Source organism: Acomys minous, assembly GCF_964271855.1.
Source record: "Acomys minous genome assembly, chromosome: 10".
NCBI lineage: Eukaryota > Metazoa > Chordata > Mammalia > Rodentia > Muridae > Acomys > Acomys minous.
The window spans coordinates 112,277,636-112,295,950 of NC_140491.1; the positions used below are offsets into that span (position 1 = coordinate 112,277,636).

General features: G+C 42.5%; 1 protein-coding gene across 6 annotated transcripts in view; it reads right to left on the reverse strand.

The window, feature by feature from the left end:
- The window catches only part of ZNF385B (zinc finger protein 385B), a 384,275-nt gene that overhangs the window by 64,211 nt on the left and 301,749 nt on the right, over nucleotides 1–18,315 (reverse strand). For 5 of the 6 annotated variants that reach the window (XM_084799806.1, XM_084799807.1, XM_084799809.1 and 2 more), the window contains one exon: nucleotides 4,365–4,403. The exons of the other annotated variant lie outside the window; for it this stretch is intronic. In XM_084799806.1, the coding sequence (XP_084655932.1) occupies nucleotides 4,365–4,403 (39 nt within the window). The remainder of the gene's footprint in view (nucleotides 1–4,364; nucleotides 4,404–18,315) is intronic. 6 annotated transcript variants of the gene reach the window in all.

Here is an 18,315-nt window from a genome sequence, read left to right on the forward strand (position 1 = left end):
CGATAATGCTCAGCATGGTCTCGAATGACCTCAGTGACAGTTACTAGAGACATATTTAACTTCTTAAGTTTTGATTTACGGCAGAGTTGTAAACGTCAGGCTCTTATTACGGATACTGAAATTGTGTATCTTTATTTTAAAATAATTTATTAGCTTGCCCGTTCTCATGGATTGGAACTTGCTGTACCAGAAAGTATATTACAAATGCGCACTCAGAGGCATGCAAGAGATTGGCTAAAATGCAATCCTTGTTTAAATATTGATCAAGCAAGGTTTTGATTTATGGCCTGATTCCTTTTGGCTTGCATATAAAACATACATGCAGATATATTCAGCCACAGAAAAAGGCACGGTGTAGAGCTAGCACACTTAGAAAAAGAAGCAATTCTATTTACAGAGCAGATAAAAAGAGAATAGGTGATGATTCCCTCCTGTGGCCCAGAGACTAATCCTTGAGCATTAACATCAGACAACTGGCGGCTCACAACACAATGCAGCCCATGAGCGAAGAATTACTCATCAACAGGTGTGATTCAGGCAAGGACAGGTCAACTGACACCACCGACCAGACAATCTCCCCCGGCTCAGTTTAGCATTGGATAAGTTGATGACGTTTGAGAGAGAGAGAAAAAATAAATACTATTCCTGGCCGTGATTATAAATCAGCAAAATATAGAATTAACACTTAGGAGAACTTACACACAGCGAGAACGAGGGCAGAATTATGGTTATATATGTTACATGTAGCGACAACAATGGAAGACATGTATGTATGTATGTATGTATGTATGTATATTAAACACAATACTAATTACAGAAGAGAAGGAATGAACTGAGAAAGGAATGGAGAGCACCAGAGAAGTTTTTTGAGAGAGAGGGAGAGACTAGGTGAATACAGGGTACCCATATGTGAAACTCTCCAAACCTAAAAATTTTAAGGTAACGGAATTAGTTCACTTTTTTCCCCTCCAAGTTTAACTGCCACTATAGAAACAGGGGAGGTAGTGTGAATGTACATTTTCTGGAGTTGTAAAATGGTCTCACATAGCAACCTAGAGCTCAGGAATGCGGGGCAGGTGTTACCACCTCCTGCCTCAACAGGCCTTGAATCTTACAGCACGAGAATAAGACAACAGAACTACGCTAAACAAAACAGCCACTGGTGGGCAGAGACAATCCCAGGCTTGAAAGAAAACACTAGACATTTACTTTATTTACAGATGTATATCTAAATGCTTTCTGGTGGCTCCTATGGATATATTAGCATATCAATTTGTACTTGGCTTGAAAATAAAATAGACTACCTTAATTGGCAATCACCCAAATTTCAAAGTTAACCTAAGAGTCTTTTATTGTGATAGTTTTTAACCCTCAGTAAAATATTTCCTATTGGGGATTGTGTGAAATACACAGGGCCAAATTGTGTAGACATCTACCAACACTAATCCATGCATGCCACTTTGGCTCCATGTTGTTGTGTGTCTACACTAATGCTTCATCTTTATCAAGGTGCTTTTAAAAATCATAAATAATAATATTCATTAAACCACAGCTAGAACGTACATTTTCCCTATTGCCCATTTTAAAAATATATTGAAAATTACCCATTAAAGCACAGCTAGGGTGTACACTTTCCCCTATGATTCACTTAAAAATATATTGAAATTTAATCTTAAAATAAAAACCTCCATTGCTTAAAATAAATGCGTGTGTCCTGGCCTCACCTATGGTATGACACAGAAGCACTCACAAGATATGAGCCTAAAATATTCTGGTTTAAAGCCTTTATTAAGCCAAGATAATTAGGGGTGGCTCTAACACAATCCTGGAATAGACATGCCTCCTCTTCATTTCTTTTTCAAAGAACTCCTAACACAACGGCATCTTGCTCAAAGCTGACATGGGCACTCATCAGTCTGAACACACTGCTCCTCCTCTCAATCCCTAAGGGTAAGTCAGTCATGGCTGAACACTTCAAACACAGAGGCAGACAAGGTCCCCAGCCCCCTGCTTCCCAAAGCCTGTTAAGGAGCTCCCGAAAGACACTGGCACCAGATTTGGCTCCTGTGGACTGAAAGATCATAGATTTCCCCACAAAGTCATTCATCTGGGACAGCAGTGTTAAGGGCTTCCCTGTCTCCTGCCTTGCTGCCTGCATTTGATCGGCCTGCAGCTGGCCGTATTGAAATCTTGCCCCTACGTATCTCACTTAGAAAGACACACTATTTTCTACCGAAAAGATCCATTTCCTTAGATGAATTCTCAGAAAAAGCCCATGTTTTCCTCTTGTCGAAATCCCTTTGGCTTTCTCTTAGATGTCTATTTTGAGGGCAAATCCTGAGTGGCAGTCAGGATTGAGAGACACCCATGAGGTAAGTGGAGCATACCCCTCGGTGCTTCTGCAAGGCATTTCCAGAGAGGAACAGCGGGGAGGACCCATCCTAACCTGAGTGGCAAACTCTTCAGGCTGGGGGACCTGGGTGGAGTCAGAGGCCAAGGAGGAAGAAACTGCAGGAAAGCCTGTCTTCTCTTCTCTGCCTGTCATGGTGCAGCTGCTCAGGAGTCACAGATCTCTAACAGATCGAAACCCAAAGCAACCTCTCCTCCTATGGCTTGAATAGAAAATGCCCCTAGGTGGCCTCTGTGTTGGTTCTCTCACTGGTGGCGTTAAGGAGACAGACAGTAGAGCCTGGGGGAGGTCAGGCCTACCTGAGGAAGCAGACCCCTGGGCTCATGCCGCTGGGGGGCTATGCCTGGCTCCCAGCCCCTTCCTCACATCCTGTTTCCTGTGTGTCTTGAGCCAAGCAGCCTCTGCCACACCACACCATGTCAACACCACACAGTTCTGCCTCAGCACAGGCCCAGAGTAAACAGTGCTAAGGACTGTCAGCAAAAACCTCTGAAATGGTGGTCTAGATAAAGCTGAGGGCTTTAAGTTGTGTTTTCTTTTGTGTTTTGAATATAAGGGTGAAAACTAGACTGTGCATCCCCCCTTCCCTCCCCTCTTTTCATCCGGTGTGTGCCTCAGCAGCAGGAAGTCTAAAACAGCTATGATCTCAGTTTCTAATTCGGATACTATTTATCGGACATGATTGAATTAAAAGAAAACTGTAAAGGGGGTACAGATGCTCCAGCCGCCAGTCTGGCTGCATCCCTTGAAACAAGTGCTGCTGCTCTGGGGACTGAGACGTGACCCCTACCGAGTTCCTGAACCATATGGGTGGGATTCAGGTCTGCACCACCGTAAAAAAGGAGGTCGGCTTTTTAAAAGGTAGAGCGCCTTTTAAAGGCGCTGAAGTTTTTTTTTTTGCTTTATGTCTCCCTGCTGTGTTCTAAAGGCTAGATGAAAATAATTGCTGTTATATAGACTTGTTTGTCTGTTGTCCTAGTGGGACGGGCCGTTCTCTGCAGCCAGAAAGAGATGTGTGGAGTAGATCCATGGTTGTGGCGAGGCTGCTTCCTCTGGCTTGAATGGGATCCACAGCACACCGAGTCGGAATTGCCGTGGTCCCACCAGAGGGAGGGAGGGCCCACACACGGCTCATAGGGGCTTTTACGAGGCTCTAGAGCCTTCATGCTGTCGTGTCTGAGGTCTCTCCCTCCCTGAGGTTACATAAGGAATAAAGCAATGGACTATGAAGGCCGCTTTTGTTGTGAAGTTACTTGCAAGTTGCCCAGTGGGCTCTTCGGTAGTGCAGTTTATATGAGCTGTCCACCCTGCGGGAAGAATCCCTCAGTGACGTACATGCCTGTATGTGACCTACAAGACTTCCTGGGAGTCTGGCTACCTTTGAGTCATGCACACTCCTGGAACAATAACCGTGGACAGAATCTATGCCTCAGCAACTGCGCTGAGTAGATGTTTCTTCACATCTCCTCTGGGAGGCTGGGGATTCTTCTATTAGTCATACGGTAATTTCCAGAATAAGTAATGGATCCTAGATCAGCAAAGACATTCTCATAAAGACCTATAATGCCAAGTAATTAAATTCACCAAATGAAAAATTATACATGTTTATAATAATGGTTTCATATATAGAAAATTAAGGTAAATTATTAGAAGAATTGCAATTACACACCAAGGCAATATTTAAAAAAAAATTTAATTGGCAGTTCATAGGCATTTAATTGTTAAAAATGAATACTTTCAACAATTTATTAAGTGTAAGATGTAAGGTTTAAGTGACCAAATTCTTGTTACTCAGTTAGGCCATTTTAGCTCATGTTATTTCTCTTCACACACAAAAAAAGTCTGTGGATGGGGAAAGTTATGATTCACGGGGAAATAATCGTAACAAAGCTTTGAAAGGGAAAAATTAAAAAAAAAAATCAAATCCGTGCCCCACAGCTCCAGCTACCCTTACCTGGCAGAATTTATTGGTCCCAAATAAGCCTCTTCTTTTCTAAAAAAGTAAAAGTCAGAAGTAATCATCTGGCACTTTGAGAAGACTGTGCATATTAACACATATTTCCATGTTTCAGAGACCCATTTTCCCACTCATGTCCCTGAAGACGCTCATGTTCCTGAAATGCTCACTCACTACGGAGCAGCAAGACCAAGCACTGTGCAGTGCTTCTAACAAAAACCACCCAGAAATGAAAAGACAACCTATTAGTGCAATTAAATGATGGGTAGCAAAAATGGAAGACAGGGTAGTGGCTGTCATCAGGATTCGAACAGGCGACTGGAGGCTATGGATGGGTGAACTGACTATTGGCTGCAGTGCTATAAGATGAACTAATGAAGCTGGCCTGATCACCCCATCCATTACATTTTCAAAGTGATGATGAAAGTAAACATCTCTTTGATATATTCCTAGAGATCATGAGGCCCACAAACTTGGAGGAATACTTTTTTTTTAAAGGCCATTACTTTCCCTGAGTATAGCAAAATGTGATTTGCAACTGCATGGGTGAGGAGTCCCATTAAAACAGGAGGCTACGGAGAGACCCAGACACAGAAAAGTAGCATCGGCTGCCTTCTGCTAAGGATAGGCAGCTCTGGGACTGTGTGACCAAGTGCTGGATCATAGTTTATACACTAGGTGATTTTCTAGATGGGACTTCAATAGAATTAGAAGTTTGTTTGGACACCCCAATACTTCTGAAGAGCCTGAGACTGAAGCTGCATCTGGTGTCTTTAAATACTTTAGATATAGAGGAAGACAGCCTAGGAAGAGCCCATGTGCTACCCTATTAAGTGGGGATATTGCTCAAGAATTATAGAGGACTTTCTTTTCTCCATGCTGTTCTTAAAGCAATTTCACCTTTAAACCAATAACCTATTTATACTAATGTCCTTAAGACCATTTGGTGAGCACAGATTACCTACACGATTCAGTAAGTCCATTGCAAGTAAAGAGAATTAGAAGCTAAGCTTTCTGTATTTTTTTAAAAAAAATATTTAAAAATCATCCACTCAACAAACATTTCTGGAGTCCGACTGTGGCTCAGATAACATTCCAGTCTGCGTGGGCAAATAAGTTAAAGATGGCTTTAAATCTGAAATGTGAGATGCTACAAGCTAATTAATTGGAATCTGGACGGTGAAAGTTACTATTAAGCAAATAAGAAGATATGGGAAAGGAAGAAGGTCGGAAGGAAAGAAAGAGTAGTCTGTTTTCTATGCTACTTCCGACTTTGGGCTTTCCTCTCCCTTTCTGATCTTATGCTGCAGGTAGCCTGGAGCCTCCTCTCCGTGTGTAACATCCGTGTCACCTGGCATGGGTATTTGTTCTGTAATTCCATTCTCTAGCTGGGTAATAACACTAATAAACAACATCAGAAGAGCTGCTTAGATTCTCAGAGCCCTAGTCTAGTTAGGGTTCGCCCAGGGGTGAGCTCATGTGTTCTGCACCAGCAGGTGAGGCAGATGACTTATAATTTTCCCCACACAGACCAAGAGTCCCAGGCTCTGAGGAATTCAATTGCTGTTAACCTTAATGCTCTCCGGTATTGGATTTAGGCTTCCAGCTTAGGCAGGGGTCTCTCTCCACGCTGACCCTAGAGCGGGAGCGCTGCAGAGGATGGTGGACCAGGCGGAAGCACAGCATGAGCTTTCAATTTCTGTCATGTAGAGGGCAGCTGCCCATACAAGTGTCTCAAAGAAGCACCCCGGCTTCTCTCTTTTTTATTCTGTCTGCTCTTAAGATATCACCCTCCTTTAAAAAAAATTGAGTATATAAAATCGGGGCTTTCCTGCCCTCTTTCCTAATCATAGCTGGTCAGACAGCATGCAGATAAACACGTAAGAGATTACTTGCTAGCAGGGCTTAGGCATGTTTTGTGTCTGCCTTCCCCTTTCTGCAGCAAAGAGGACTTCAGTTACTAAATCCTTCAGTTTAGGGCCTTCTGGAAGTTTGGTTAGGCATCGGCCTTTTAACTGTGATATCAAATCACTGTAGCACAAAGAATAACTGTTCTTTTTCATGCCCTTCTTTCTCAATATCAGACTGAGGGGGGAATATGTGACAAAAGAGTCTCCTTACATTTCAAATATTCATGAAACGACACGTTTAAAAGCGACAGCTGCATTACTGGAGAGCAACATCTCTCTAAACATCTCTCCACATCTTCAAAAAACAGAGACATGGAAGCACAAAGAGGGGCTTGTTGGGAGCAAGTGTTTCAGTTGGGGAGAGAGAGGAGATTAGAGAGGGTGATAGGTGAAATGACCAAAATTCCTTATGTACATGTATGAAAGTGTCAGGGAAGGAGTAAATAAATACACTTAGAAAGCTTGATCTCTTTTACTCAGTTCTATGTTGGTAGGGGCTCTGAGAGCCAACATGCACAATTCCATTGACAAAGAGGATGGCTTGGCGTAAAGCAAAAAAAAAATAAAAATAAAAAAAAATAAAAAAATTCTTGTTCTATGTTGAAGAAAATTTTATAAAAATGACCAGTCTGCGTTTTCAGGTAGTTTTTTCTAGAATCTCATTTGGGGGATCAAAAGAAACATACAGAATGTTCCTAAATTAATTTGTTTTTAAGTTTTAGGATTCTTAGTGATTAAAGGGATTTTTTTAAAAAATAGTAAAATAAAATATAGTAAGATAAAACAAAAACTCATTGGAGTTGATAAGCCAAACAAACAGACAGAGAAAGGACCAAGGGAAGGCAGGAGAACCAGGAAGCCACTCATTCACGCTCAGGACTCCCGTTAAATACACCAAACTAGAAGCTACAACATATATGCGGAGGACCTAGTGTGCAGCCGTGCACGCCACCTCAGGCTCTGTGAATTCATTTGAGCTGTGGTCATGCTGACTTAGAAGGCCTTGTTTTCTGGGTGCCCTTCATGCCCTCTGACTCTCACACTTTCCACACCTCCTCTTTTGCAGGGTTCTTTGAACAAATGCTACAGGGAGGAATTTGATGGAGACATCCCTTTTAGGGCTGAGTGTTCCAGGGTCTCTCACTCTTTCCACAGTGTATGGCTGTGGGTCTCTGTATTTGGGCTCATCTGCTTCCAGAAGAAGCTTCAATGAAGGCTGAGCAAGTTACTGATCTAAGCATATATATATATATGTGTGTGTGTGTGTGTGTGTGTGTGTGTGTGTGTGTACATATGTATTTATGTGTGTATATATGCTAAATATACATTTCATACATATATCAGGATATCATTAGGAGTCATTTAATGCTCTCCTTCCTCTTTTTCTCCCTCCCTTTTATTTATTCATCCATTTATTTTTATTTATTTATTTATTGAACTGGGTCTCACTCTGTAGCCAAGGCTAATCTGGAACTCAGTACACAGCCCAGATCAGCCTTTAAGGCACCAGCGATCCCCTGACCTCACCCTCCCATATGCTGCATTATAGGTGCGTCACCATGCCCAGACCATTTTAAAGCTGTTCTGAGTAGAAGGAATAATTTTCAAGCTCACCTTCAGGCAGTTTTGTTGTTCCTCTGTTACTGGGATATACCACACGGGTAGCCATGTGCCTCTTATTGGCACGGGATGTCTAAACTGACAGTGGATACTTGTGTGTCGCAGATACGGTCACTACATACGTAAAAGGTTCTCTTTTCCTGGCTGCCCACATACCTGGTGATTTCTCATGCTACAAACGGGAGAAACGATTCAACGTTGTACTTGTGCTGCTGTGTAATTCAAAACTGGAGTTTGGTTTAACCGAAGAGACGGGTCAATATATCCTTGCGTAGGTCCAGCTGCCACTGACACGCATACCCAGCACTTCCTTGGATGCTGAGGATCCTAGTGGAATACTGGATGAACTAAGTAGAGGATGGAGAGTGTGTGGCACAGGGCTAGCAACTCATGGCAATAAAGTGCACGCAGAGAGGACTGACTAGATGATTCCATGAGATGGAAAGCAAAGGCCAAACTCAACCCTATCCACAACTGTGGCTCTGGGGCAGGAGGAGGCAGGAAGCAGTTGAGCTGAGCCCCAGGGGGAAGACTTGGTCAAACTCAGCCCTAGCCACAACTGCTGCTCCAGGGCAGGGGAAGGCACCAAGGAGATGAGGAGCCCAAGGAGGGGACTTCTGGTTTTCCTCACTTCCATTCTTCAACAAGGAAATGCTGAGATGTGACTAATATCATTAGGGAAGAAAGTGGCTTTTTTTTTTCAATCAGGATACAAAAAGACATTCTAGAAAGGTTTTCATTTTATTCTCGGTGTTTCCACAATTAAAATAATTTCAGGACAAATTATGAACACCAAATACAGAGATCTGTGCTCATCTGCAAAGACACTCTCAACAATGCGTGCTATCACACTGTGGTGCAGGCTTCTGAGAGAAATGAGAAAAGTTAAGGAATTGGTGAAGGCATGAAACTTATTTGGGATCATTGAATAAACAAATGAGAATTTACCTCTATCACAAAATTTAATAGCTCCACAGGAGAAATAAAATAGTGGGAAATAAGATTAATATTTTCTTATCCCCAGAGAAGTTGGTTCCTTCAAAGTGTTATGTTTTACTTTTCTCAATAAAATATATTAACGTTTTAAGAATACGTGGCTGACAATAAACTGTAAGACACAAATATAAATACCTATGACGCTGTTACAGTTCGCTGTTCAGAGTAATAACAATGGGAATTATTCACACCCAGAGAACACAAAATAAAGAGATTGTCTCCTGCGTTGTCTAGTATTGGGTCTCCTTGGGGTGAAATAAAACAACAACAAAAAAATCCCATCATTTCAGGAATGCAGACTAAAGAATCTTTTCATTTGAGGGCAGGTTATGAGAGTGATTGTTTTATAATACGTTTAAAAAAGAGAGCTATCCCATTGTTTGGAAGATGGGCTAGATACAAGATAATCTTCAAAACTGGTTTTTATTCTCTCCTCTCTCTCTCTCTTGTATGTGCATGTGTGTATATGTGTGTGTATGCAGAAGAACATCAAGTGCCCACTCTACCATGATCATCCTCATTTCCTCAAGACAGGCTTCTTTACTGTTTCTCAGTTGTCACTAGTTTGGCTGGCCTCTGAGCTCCCAGTCCCCCAGGCTGGGGTCACAGCCCACAAGAGCTGCTCCTGGCTCTTCATGTGGGTGCAGGGAGTCACAAATCACTCAGGTCCTTGTGCAAACACAGCAAGCATTTTTTACTCACTGAGCCCAAAGAAATTTGGCTTTTTTCTTTCAAAAGTCATCACTTGATTTCTATAACAGGCAATTTAATACCCCAAAATAAGTCTGAGAAATGTTATTTAAAAATCAATTTCCTTATTATTTGAAGGATGGAAAACTCACATGCATGTCACTGACACCAGCAGACGTGGTTTTACTAAGTACCATTGGTGCGAGATCTCTAAGTTCCTCTACATGAAAATATGCTCGCTCTCTTGCTTTCTGTATACAGCCTAAGACAATACTCCACGAGCTTTCTGAAAGACCATGGAGGTGATCTTTCCTGATTTAAAAATCAATACACTTCTGGAAGAGCAAAACACATTCAATGACATCCTTTCAACAACGTTCTGCCTGAACAAGTTGGAATGCTGCTCAAGAACTCACTGTGAATAGCACAGGGCTGGGAGAAATGAGGTCGGTGCTGCAGAGTAAAAAGAGAGGAAGGCAAACAGAGGTCCTCTAGGCAGAAAGAAGTGCAAAGGCAGGGGCGTGGGCTTGTTTGATAGAGTCTTAATTCTGCAAAGCGGAAACGTCTCTCTTTATACATGGCCAATAACGCATTGCCTGCTCTCCCACTAAGAACGTGATCATGGAGAAGAGGCAACAGATCTGGATTTTTCAGTCCTAAGACCAGGGCTTGGATTTTCTGGGCCACTCCTTGTGCAGTGGTACAATCTGCAGGACTAGTCACATGACTGTGTGGCCTTGTCTGGTCTGGAACTTGCTTTGTAGACCAGGCTGACCTTGAACTCACAGATATTCGGCTCTTGCAGAAGTTTGAGAAGTGAGGGGCCTATGCAAGCCTCTCCATCTAAGAACCGATCTGCTATAGTTGCCAAACTGAGCAAAGCAAATATAAGGTGGCCAGTTAAACTTTTATCTTTCTAATTAATTCTTTCTGGTGAATTTTAGATTAAGAACAAAACCAAAATGATGCTGTAACAACATGCCAAGCATTACATGGAGGGCAAGAAGCAGAGGACGCCTATGACTAGAGACTAGGAACGACCTTCAGTGGTGGCTTCCCTGTGACCTTCTCCAACAAAGCCTTATGCTTTCTAAAGTTTCAGGGACCACCCAAAACAGCATCACCAGTTGAGGCCCAAGCATTCAGCACACAAGCCTGTGGGGGAAGTCTCATATTCAAGCTCTCCAAGTGGTTTCTCTGAGAGCCAATGTGACTGGGGCGTCCTATGATTTACCTCTAATGTCACCTGCTCCTTTCTCTGACTGTGAACAAGGGAGGCACTGAGTGTCCTGTCGTTCCCTGCAGGCTCCCTTGTCAAACTTAATGCTTTGGAATTTTAATTGCCAAATAGTCCCTGAGTAGCTTTATGGACATGGACTATCAAAACCAATTTTATTGTGTTTTCCTACTCCTATTGTTCCTTTGTGTGGTTGTGTATGCATGCACTTACCAGCTCTTCTCAGTAGAAAACATCTCTGGGTCAAGTTTGTTTTTCCATTCATGTTATAAAAATATACAATAGTTCTAAAGGGAAATAAAGAGCTGTAAAAAAAATCGCCTCACTCTGCCTACAACAGTGATAATTGCTTTATTGAACAAACCTCGGTTAATTGTACAGCTTGACATTCAAAATGTGTTCATTTGACTTGAAATTATTTTACATGAATGCAAAGAGGAAAGGGGTTCAATCCAAAAGTAGTTTTCAATAGAACTAGCTTCATTTCCCTTTAAATTTGTAAGTGAATGTGGCTATTTACAGGAAAAGAAAATTCATTGTCTAAACTTACTTCAGATATACAACAAGTCTTCTTTCTAAATAGGGTAGGGTGACTATAGTAAACAGTGTCACCAAACTAAAAATCCATCCAGCATGCTTACACAGACAGGACATCAACATTTTCTAATCAGGAAACAGAAGGAGTTGGAAATTGGCTCAGTGAATACTGAGCCCAGATCCCTGGCGACCATGTAAAATAACCATGCGGAGTGCCATGTGCCTGCCACCACGGCAGTGGAGTCAGGGGGCAGACAGGCACCTCGGACGAGCTTGCTGGCTAGCTGGTCTAGCTAACTGATGAACAGCAGGTTCGGTGTGAGACTCTGTCTCAGATACCAGTATCTGCCTCTGGCTTCCCCGTGTGTAGGAATGGGTGGACACACCTACATGTACTACACATGAACAACAGCAATGAAAGAAACAAAGAAAACACTACACGAGCGACACGGTAAGTTGCGGGAAGCACACCAAGTGTCTCTCAGTAACCCTCAAAAGATTTATCGGTTCAGATGGGATATGGCAGCATATCCCTGAAATCCCAACACTTGGGTGGCAGAGGAAGGGTGATTGCCATGAGTTCAGGGCCAGCCTGGGCTACATAGCTAGTAACAAAACAAAACAAAACACGTTTGCCATTTTGAGCAAAGGGGTATTTAAAGGATTTCAGAAATGGAGCTAAACTATATTTTTTTTCCATTTTCTGAAACGAAATCTTTCAGGATGCGTGGTCCTTCAGTTTTCATGACATCATCTGGAGTCTGTATTGACCATCACGCCTAAAATCTGAACTAAAGTTGGGCAAATACCTCTACCTGCTAACACAAGTGACTTCATTTAAAATGTTTTGTATAATTAACCCGGGAATCACCAAATACCTGCCAGACAACAGAATCACCCACAATGGCAATGAGCGGCAGTTATCAAAATCCTCCGGTTTGACCCGCCCTCCCCAGGCTAGGGTTAAAAGCTGCCCTCTGGGAATCAATTGCGCTCTCAGCAGAGAAGAATACTGGCGAGATGTGGGAGCTGAAACGGAGACTATAATCTTTTGTGATTACGTTGGGAGCTGAAGTGAACGCCAAGAGGAGAGCCTATGAATTGCTGATAATTTCCTGTGATGACCCACTCCCAGGAAATTCTGATATTATTCTTCCACGGTAACAAAAGGACTACTCCTCAGACGTGGCGGGGCTTCAAAGAACTCCACATTTTGGGAGGTCACAAAAGCTGCTCGTCCATTCCAGGGGCCAGGCCTGGGAGACGGCAGATCTCTCTAAAGACAATGCAGGGTCTGATTGCACCAGGGCTGATGGGCTGTGTGCCACATACTGTCTTTCTAAAATGTTCTTTGCTGAGATAACTGATTCAAAGAATATATGTCAGTTTTAACTTACAAATGTCTAAAGACTGATGGATTTTTTTTTCTTCTGCTGATTCTACTAGTTATGGCTACATACATATCTCCCCGAGTAAAATTTTATTTAAGCTGATATTTTCATTCTGAGAAAAAATATTGTTGCACACATCTACTTATCCTAAAGGTCCATGTTAGGATGGAACATAGCAAGCTACAGTTATTAAGAGTTTGGTAAAGTGACTTAACTTCAGGGGAAAAAAAAAACACGTATGGAGAAGAAGGCACTAGTGGGAGGTGTGCGCTGAAAGTCGAGAGCTGCGGGAAGTCTTGGGGTGCCTGTTCAGTGTCTTTGTGTGAAGGATAACTCAGCACGTTGACTGGTAGGACCGAAGTTAAATCACTTCTAATGAATAATATGGACCAAAGGTTCCAAAAGAATCTTTTAAGTTACAACTGAAAACGCCATTGTCTTGGGGCTCAATGGCAAAGTCTCATGGGTAAGCAGTTCTGAGCTTCCAAGTAACCTCAAAGAAAAACAAAGCCCAGTAAAATTAGTTGTATATATATTCCTTCTCCAACCTCCACTGACTAGATCCTCTTCCCAGCCTTTCCTGAATTTGGCTGTGACCATCTTTAGTGCTTGGAGGACGCCAGGTGATTCTCATCTCTAAGCAGAGTCTGTCATTATCTCATTCAGCAAGGTGGACATACACTGAAACCAGGAACAAAGACTTTAAACTAGAGCCTTCATTTCGTAAGCTCAAGTTCTTGGCCACATGCGTAATCTCAGCATCTATGTTAACTAGGGTTTCTCTAATGCACAAAGCCAGTTCCAGTGATGAGCATTATTTATTTATGGCAGTTAAAAGGGATCAAAGAGATTGAAATATTAGTATAAATTATATAGTGCCTTGCTATGTTAAGCTCTTTTGCAAACATCCTACATGTAAAACTATTTTAAATGATTAAAAATATTATTGTGATATGTTTAATGACGTTTCCCTCCCCCCAAAAGAAAATCCAAATTTATTAAATTCTAGAAATTTCCCAAATAGCCAACCACTTTCAGTTCTCTATGGACATAATCAACTCAAACTTTCATCATATAAATATTAAGATTGTAAGTGTGTTGTTTTAAGATGGAGAAAATGACACAAAGTGACCTGCTCAAGATCATTCTCATGTTGTACTTGGGGAAAAGCTGCACCCTCTCCCTCCTTGCTCACGCATGGACCCTGGCTTCCGGGTCAGCACGACCTGAGTGCAGGCCTTGCCATGGAACCAGTCATGTGGAATCATCCCTTAGATCAAAACGGATCGTCCTTTTAAATGATGGCTGAAGCAGGAGGTGGAATATAATGAATTAGTGACCAATTAAACGTGTAAAGGACACACCTCCTGATTTAGATAGTAAGTACTTCAAAGTGTCACTCCTGACAATGATGACTGTCATTTCTGTGTCTGATCGCTTCCACCCCTTGAGAGTTTGTGAGTCTCTTATGAGTGCTGCCATAACAAGGGGCCATCTTACAGGTGACAGAAGCGTGGTGTCCATATATGAAAGAATAGGACACTAGACCCAGACAAGTTTTCAGCCAGGAGAAGCATCTGCTAGCCACAGGCCTGTGAGAGAGACACACTCTGTGCTACTGCGCCACTCAGAGCCTGCCCTGGCTCCAGTACCTATGCTTACTAGAGAGCAGGCTGGGACCGACAAGACCAAGCTGCCTTCCAAAAACAGTGCGCACAGGAGGGTTCTCAGCTTGACTTTGCCAGGATCTGTTAGGCACTTAAAACTACACCCGACTGGAATACGCTTTGAGAAGTGTTTGCACTTCAGGTTAGGTGACCGTGAACGTGGAGGCTAGCCCTTGCTTGTCTCATTATTTTCATTCTTTTTAGGGCTAGCCCACTCTACTAGAAGAAACAAGGATACTTGGTTACAGCCGTCAACAGAAACAAGGATACTAGGTTACACCCGTCAACCTTTTGTGCCGCAAAATGCTCAACACTGACTGAGGTAGCCTAAATAATTAACCGTCAGGCAGCTTCGAAACAGGACAGCACCCGGTGAGTCTGAATTCTGTGGCGACAAGGTATCATTCATGTAACAACTCAAGCTGCTTGCCATTTTGTTTCAAGCATCCAAATATAAAAAGGAAGCTATAAAAAACTAAAGTGAAAGCTCAATTTGTGAAAAAAGAAAGTCTTTCCCCAAGATTCCTACTAAGCTTGCAGATGTGTTTTAACTCCACAGATTGCTAACTAGCACTCCAATTCATCTTTAGCACCCTCAATGCAGCCATAAAAGCAAAGAGACTGGAATATTCCACAGCGTGCTGCTCATCTGCTAAGAGACTTAATGCTTAATTCTGAGCACAAGAACCTAGGAGGAGGACAAGACAGAAAAAGAAGGAGGCAAAAACCCCAAAAAACCAAAAACAACCAAAAACACACAAAACAAACAAACAAAAACAAAAACAAAACAAGCAACAACAACAACAACAAAAACAAGCTGTGTTACTGGATGGGCTCTCGCGTGTTTTAGGTACCACCATGACCAATCACTGAACATCTGACTTAAAAACACCTCTTCTGGGCTTTAGAGGACATTTTACATATCAATATGCCCCTACTTTCTTATTGAGCTTTCCCACAGGCACAAAGATCTGGTGGCTGAGACAAGCTAGGAACAGGCTGTGTTATGGAGGTAACTGACCACTTTCTAATTGGATTTAAGGCCTGCTCCACAGGAGGAAACACACACCTGATACTGTAAATCTAACCAAGAGCCTGTGGTTGGTGTGCACACAGGTCTCAGGAACGGGCCTGCTACTATCACTCTCCTAAATGGGCATAGTATCCAACTGCTCTTTAACACTGCACTTCTACACCCGTGGATCGGTGTGCCTCTCAGACCTCATCCGAGAAGATTCTTAGTGCAGTGGACTGTGCTAAATGCCGAGATTCACAACAGGGCGAAGTTCAGGCAGTGAGTGTCCATGGAGTGCTCAGCCACAAACAGCCCATTCACATCAATCACTCTGCCCTGCTCCCACCTGCTGCCTGCCACCGCGCTCAGGGGGGAGCCCTGCAGAAGAGAGGGTAGGAAGACTGTAAGAGCTAAAGGTCAGAGGACCAGAGTGAAATGATGCGTTCTGGATATGACAGGACCTCTGTACTCATGGACGGACTCCCAGCAGCTACGGCTGTCTACGTATGATGGGTACAAGATCAAGCCAATCGGCACTGGAGTTTGGAGGCAGAAAGGACTCGAGAGCCCCCACGCCTAACTGGGGTGCTACACACAGTTGATGGCTTCTTAGGGAGAAAGGGTCAAAAATTTTTTTAAAGTGGCTCCTGGCATGCTGATCATACTCTAGGAGGTGGCCCCCCATGCTGAATTATATGAAAACAGCACAAATTGGAGTTGAATACACACACACACACACACACACACACACATACACATACACACACACAGACACACACACACCCCTGCAAAACAAAACAAAACAAAAATAACACCAGCTTGGGAGTGGGGATGGATAGGAAAGAAGTTAGGGGGAGGAATAGACAAATATAATCAAAATACTGTTTAAAACTCAAATGAATAAAAATGTATTTTTTTTAGAAGCGTACGGCTGGAGGTCTCTTCTTTTCCTAATTACCTGTCAAGTGAAGAACACACTGAGAATGTCAGTTGAGACTAAGATACAGTTTTTTTGCTTTTTTTTTTTTTTTTTTTTTTTTTTTAAAGAAGATGGCCCGATGCAGACACTCTTTCCAAGGTGACTCGGCTTTTGAAAAACGCTGCTCTGGGGCAGTGCCAAGGCCGAGGACCTATCTTGCCAGAAAAATCTAGAGAACCCTCCAAGTACACATAATCCTTGAAACCCTAGCACTGGGGAGTCAGCCCAAAGCACTCGAGGCTGAGACAAGGATAATGAAAGGGGCACCCAGGAGGACACAGCGCGCGGCAGTGGCAGAGGTCTCTTCCCAGACTTCCTACACCTCCTCAAGACCATCAAGCTGTACTCCGAATCTTCAGTGATCTTACGGTGAACTGCCATCAGGGAGCAACTCCTGGCTGACTTGTCAACCTGACCTTTGCTCAGCACAGCGAACGTAGCATCAGACGCACAGGGGATGTTGTGAGTGGCTGCCTTTACCCACGACTTAGACAAGGAGAAGAACCTGAACATTTTTCTAGAAGCATCCCTTCACATGTGCATAGGATGAAGTCTGCAGTATGATAAGTTTTAAGGCGGTTGAGGGGGACAAAGGATACAAGTTTAAAAAATGGTGTGTTTGTGGTCTGAGGGGGCAGGAAAACAAGTATAGGTGTTGTCACTGTGAAGCTGTTTTTTTCCCAGTGATCATGTCTACTTATCTTTTTTTCTTGTGTCAAATTCCGTGAGGATGCAGTATTTTCTAGACATATATACCTTTGGTTAAGTATTTGTAAAAAACAAACAAACAAACAAAAACATTGTTAGCTCTTTATCTTTTTCCCTCCAAGATTTATTTCTAATTATGTGTATGCATGTGTCTGTGTGTGGATATGCACACACGAGTGCAGGTGCCTGGCAAGGCCAGAAGAGGGCGACGGAGTCCCTGAAGCTGAAGTCATAGGTGGTTGTGAGCTGCCTGATGTGGGTGTTGGGAGCTGAACTCACATTTTCTGCAAAAGCACCACACACTCTCAAGCCGTCTCTCTAGTCCATTAAAAATTTGCTATAAGCAGATTTTTGTGCTCATCTTATAAGCATTGTTGATGAATGTTCTAAGCCCCATGGTGTCCATCAACAATTTTTACCTCTTTCAGGTGATTCTGAGTAACTGCAGAAGATTTCATTTCAGTGTCTCACAATATCACACACTTCAGAACATATAAAAGAGGAAGGCTCTGTAATGTGCTTTACAGCTATCATCAAAAGTAAACTTGTAATCACATTTTCTTCTTTCTTTAAGCTTGGCTTGGATAAAGGGGTAAGTGTAGTTAGTTAAACACACTAGCATTTATAACATATGAAATATATAGTTTTTTAATGCTAGCAAGCACTGTTAGAGTATAAAAAATCAGATCAAAAGACCAAATATTCACTTTGGGTTACATCAGCTGAAGCATTCCACTGTACAAGAGCAAAACAGGAATATGTACTCGAATGTAGATATAAGGAGTTTATTCAAAAGATGAACGTATTAGAAGCAGGTAGAAAAGATCAGTGCCCTGGACGACGTCGGGGCGCCTTACAATGACATCCCCTGAGTAACAAGCATAAACTAATAGCAAAGTAAATGTGATTTCAGTTTCTGATTTCTTTCTCTTGGCCCCAGTTGATAAATGCATTATTTCTATTCTAAGAAAGAGAGACTTTGAGCGCTTGTTGATATTTCCAGGCTATGAATGGTTCAGACTGCCAGAGGATCTAGAAAGATAAGGTGACTTGCTAATCGCACTGGTGATCTCAGCTTGTCATGCATGACTCAGACAATCACACAGGGGCTTGGGACTTTATCCTCTGAAGTCATCTTTATTCTGTTTCACGTATTTGATCATGTGTTAGGCAAAAATAATTTCAAGGTAACCAGAGA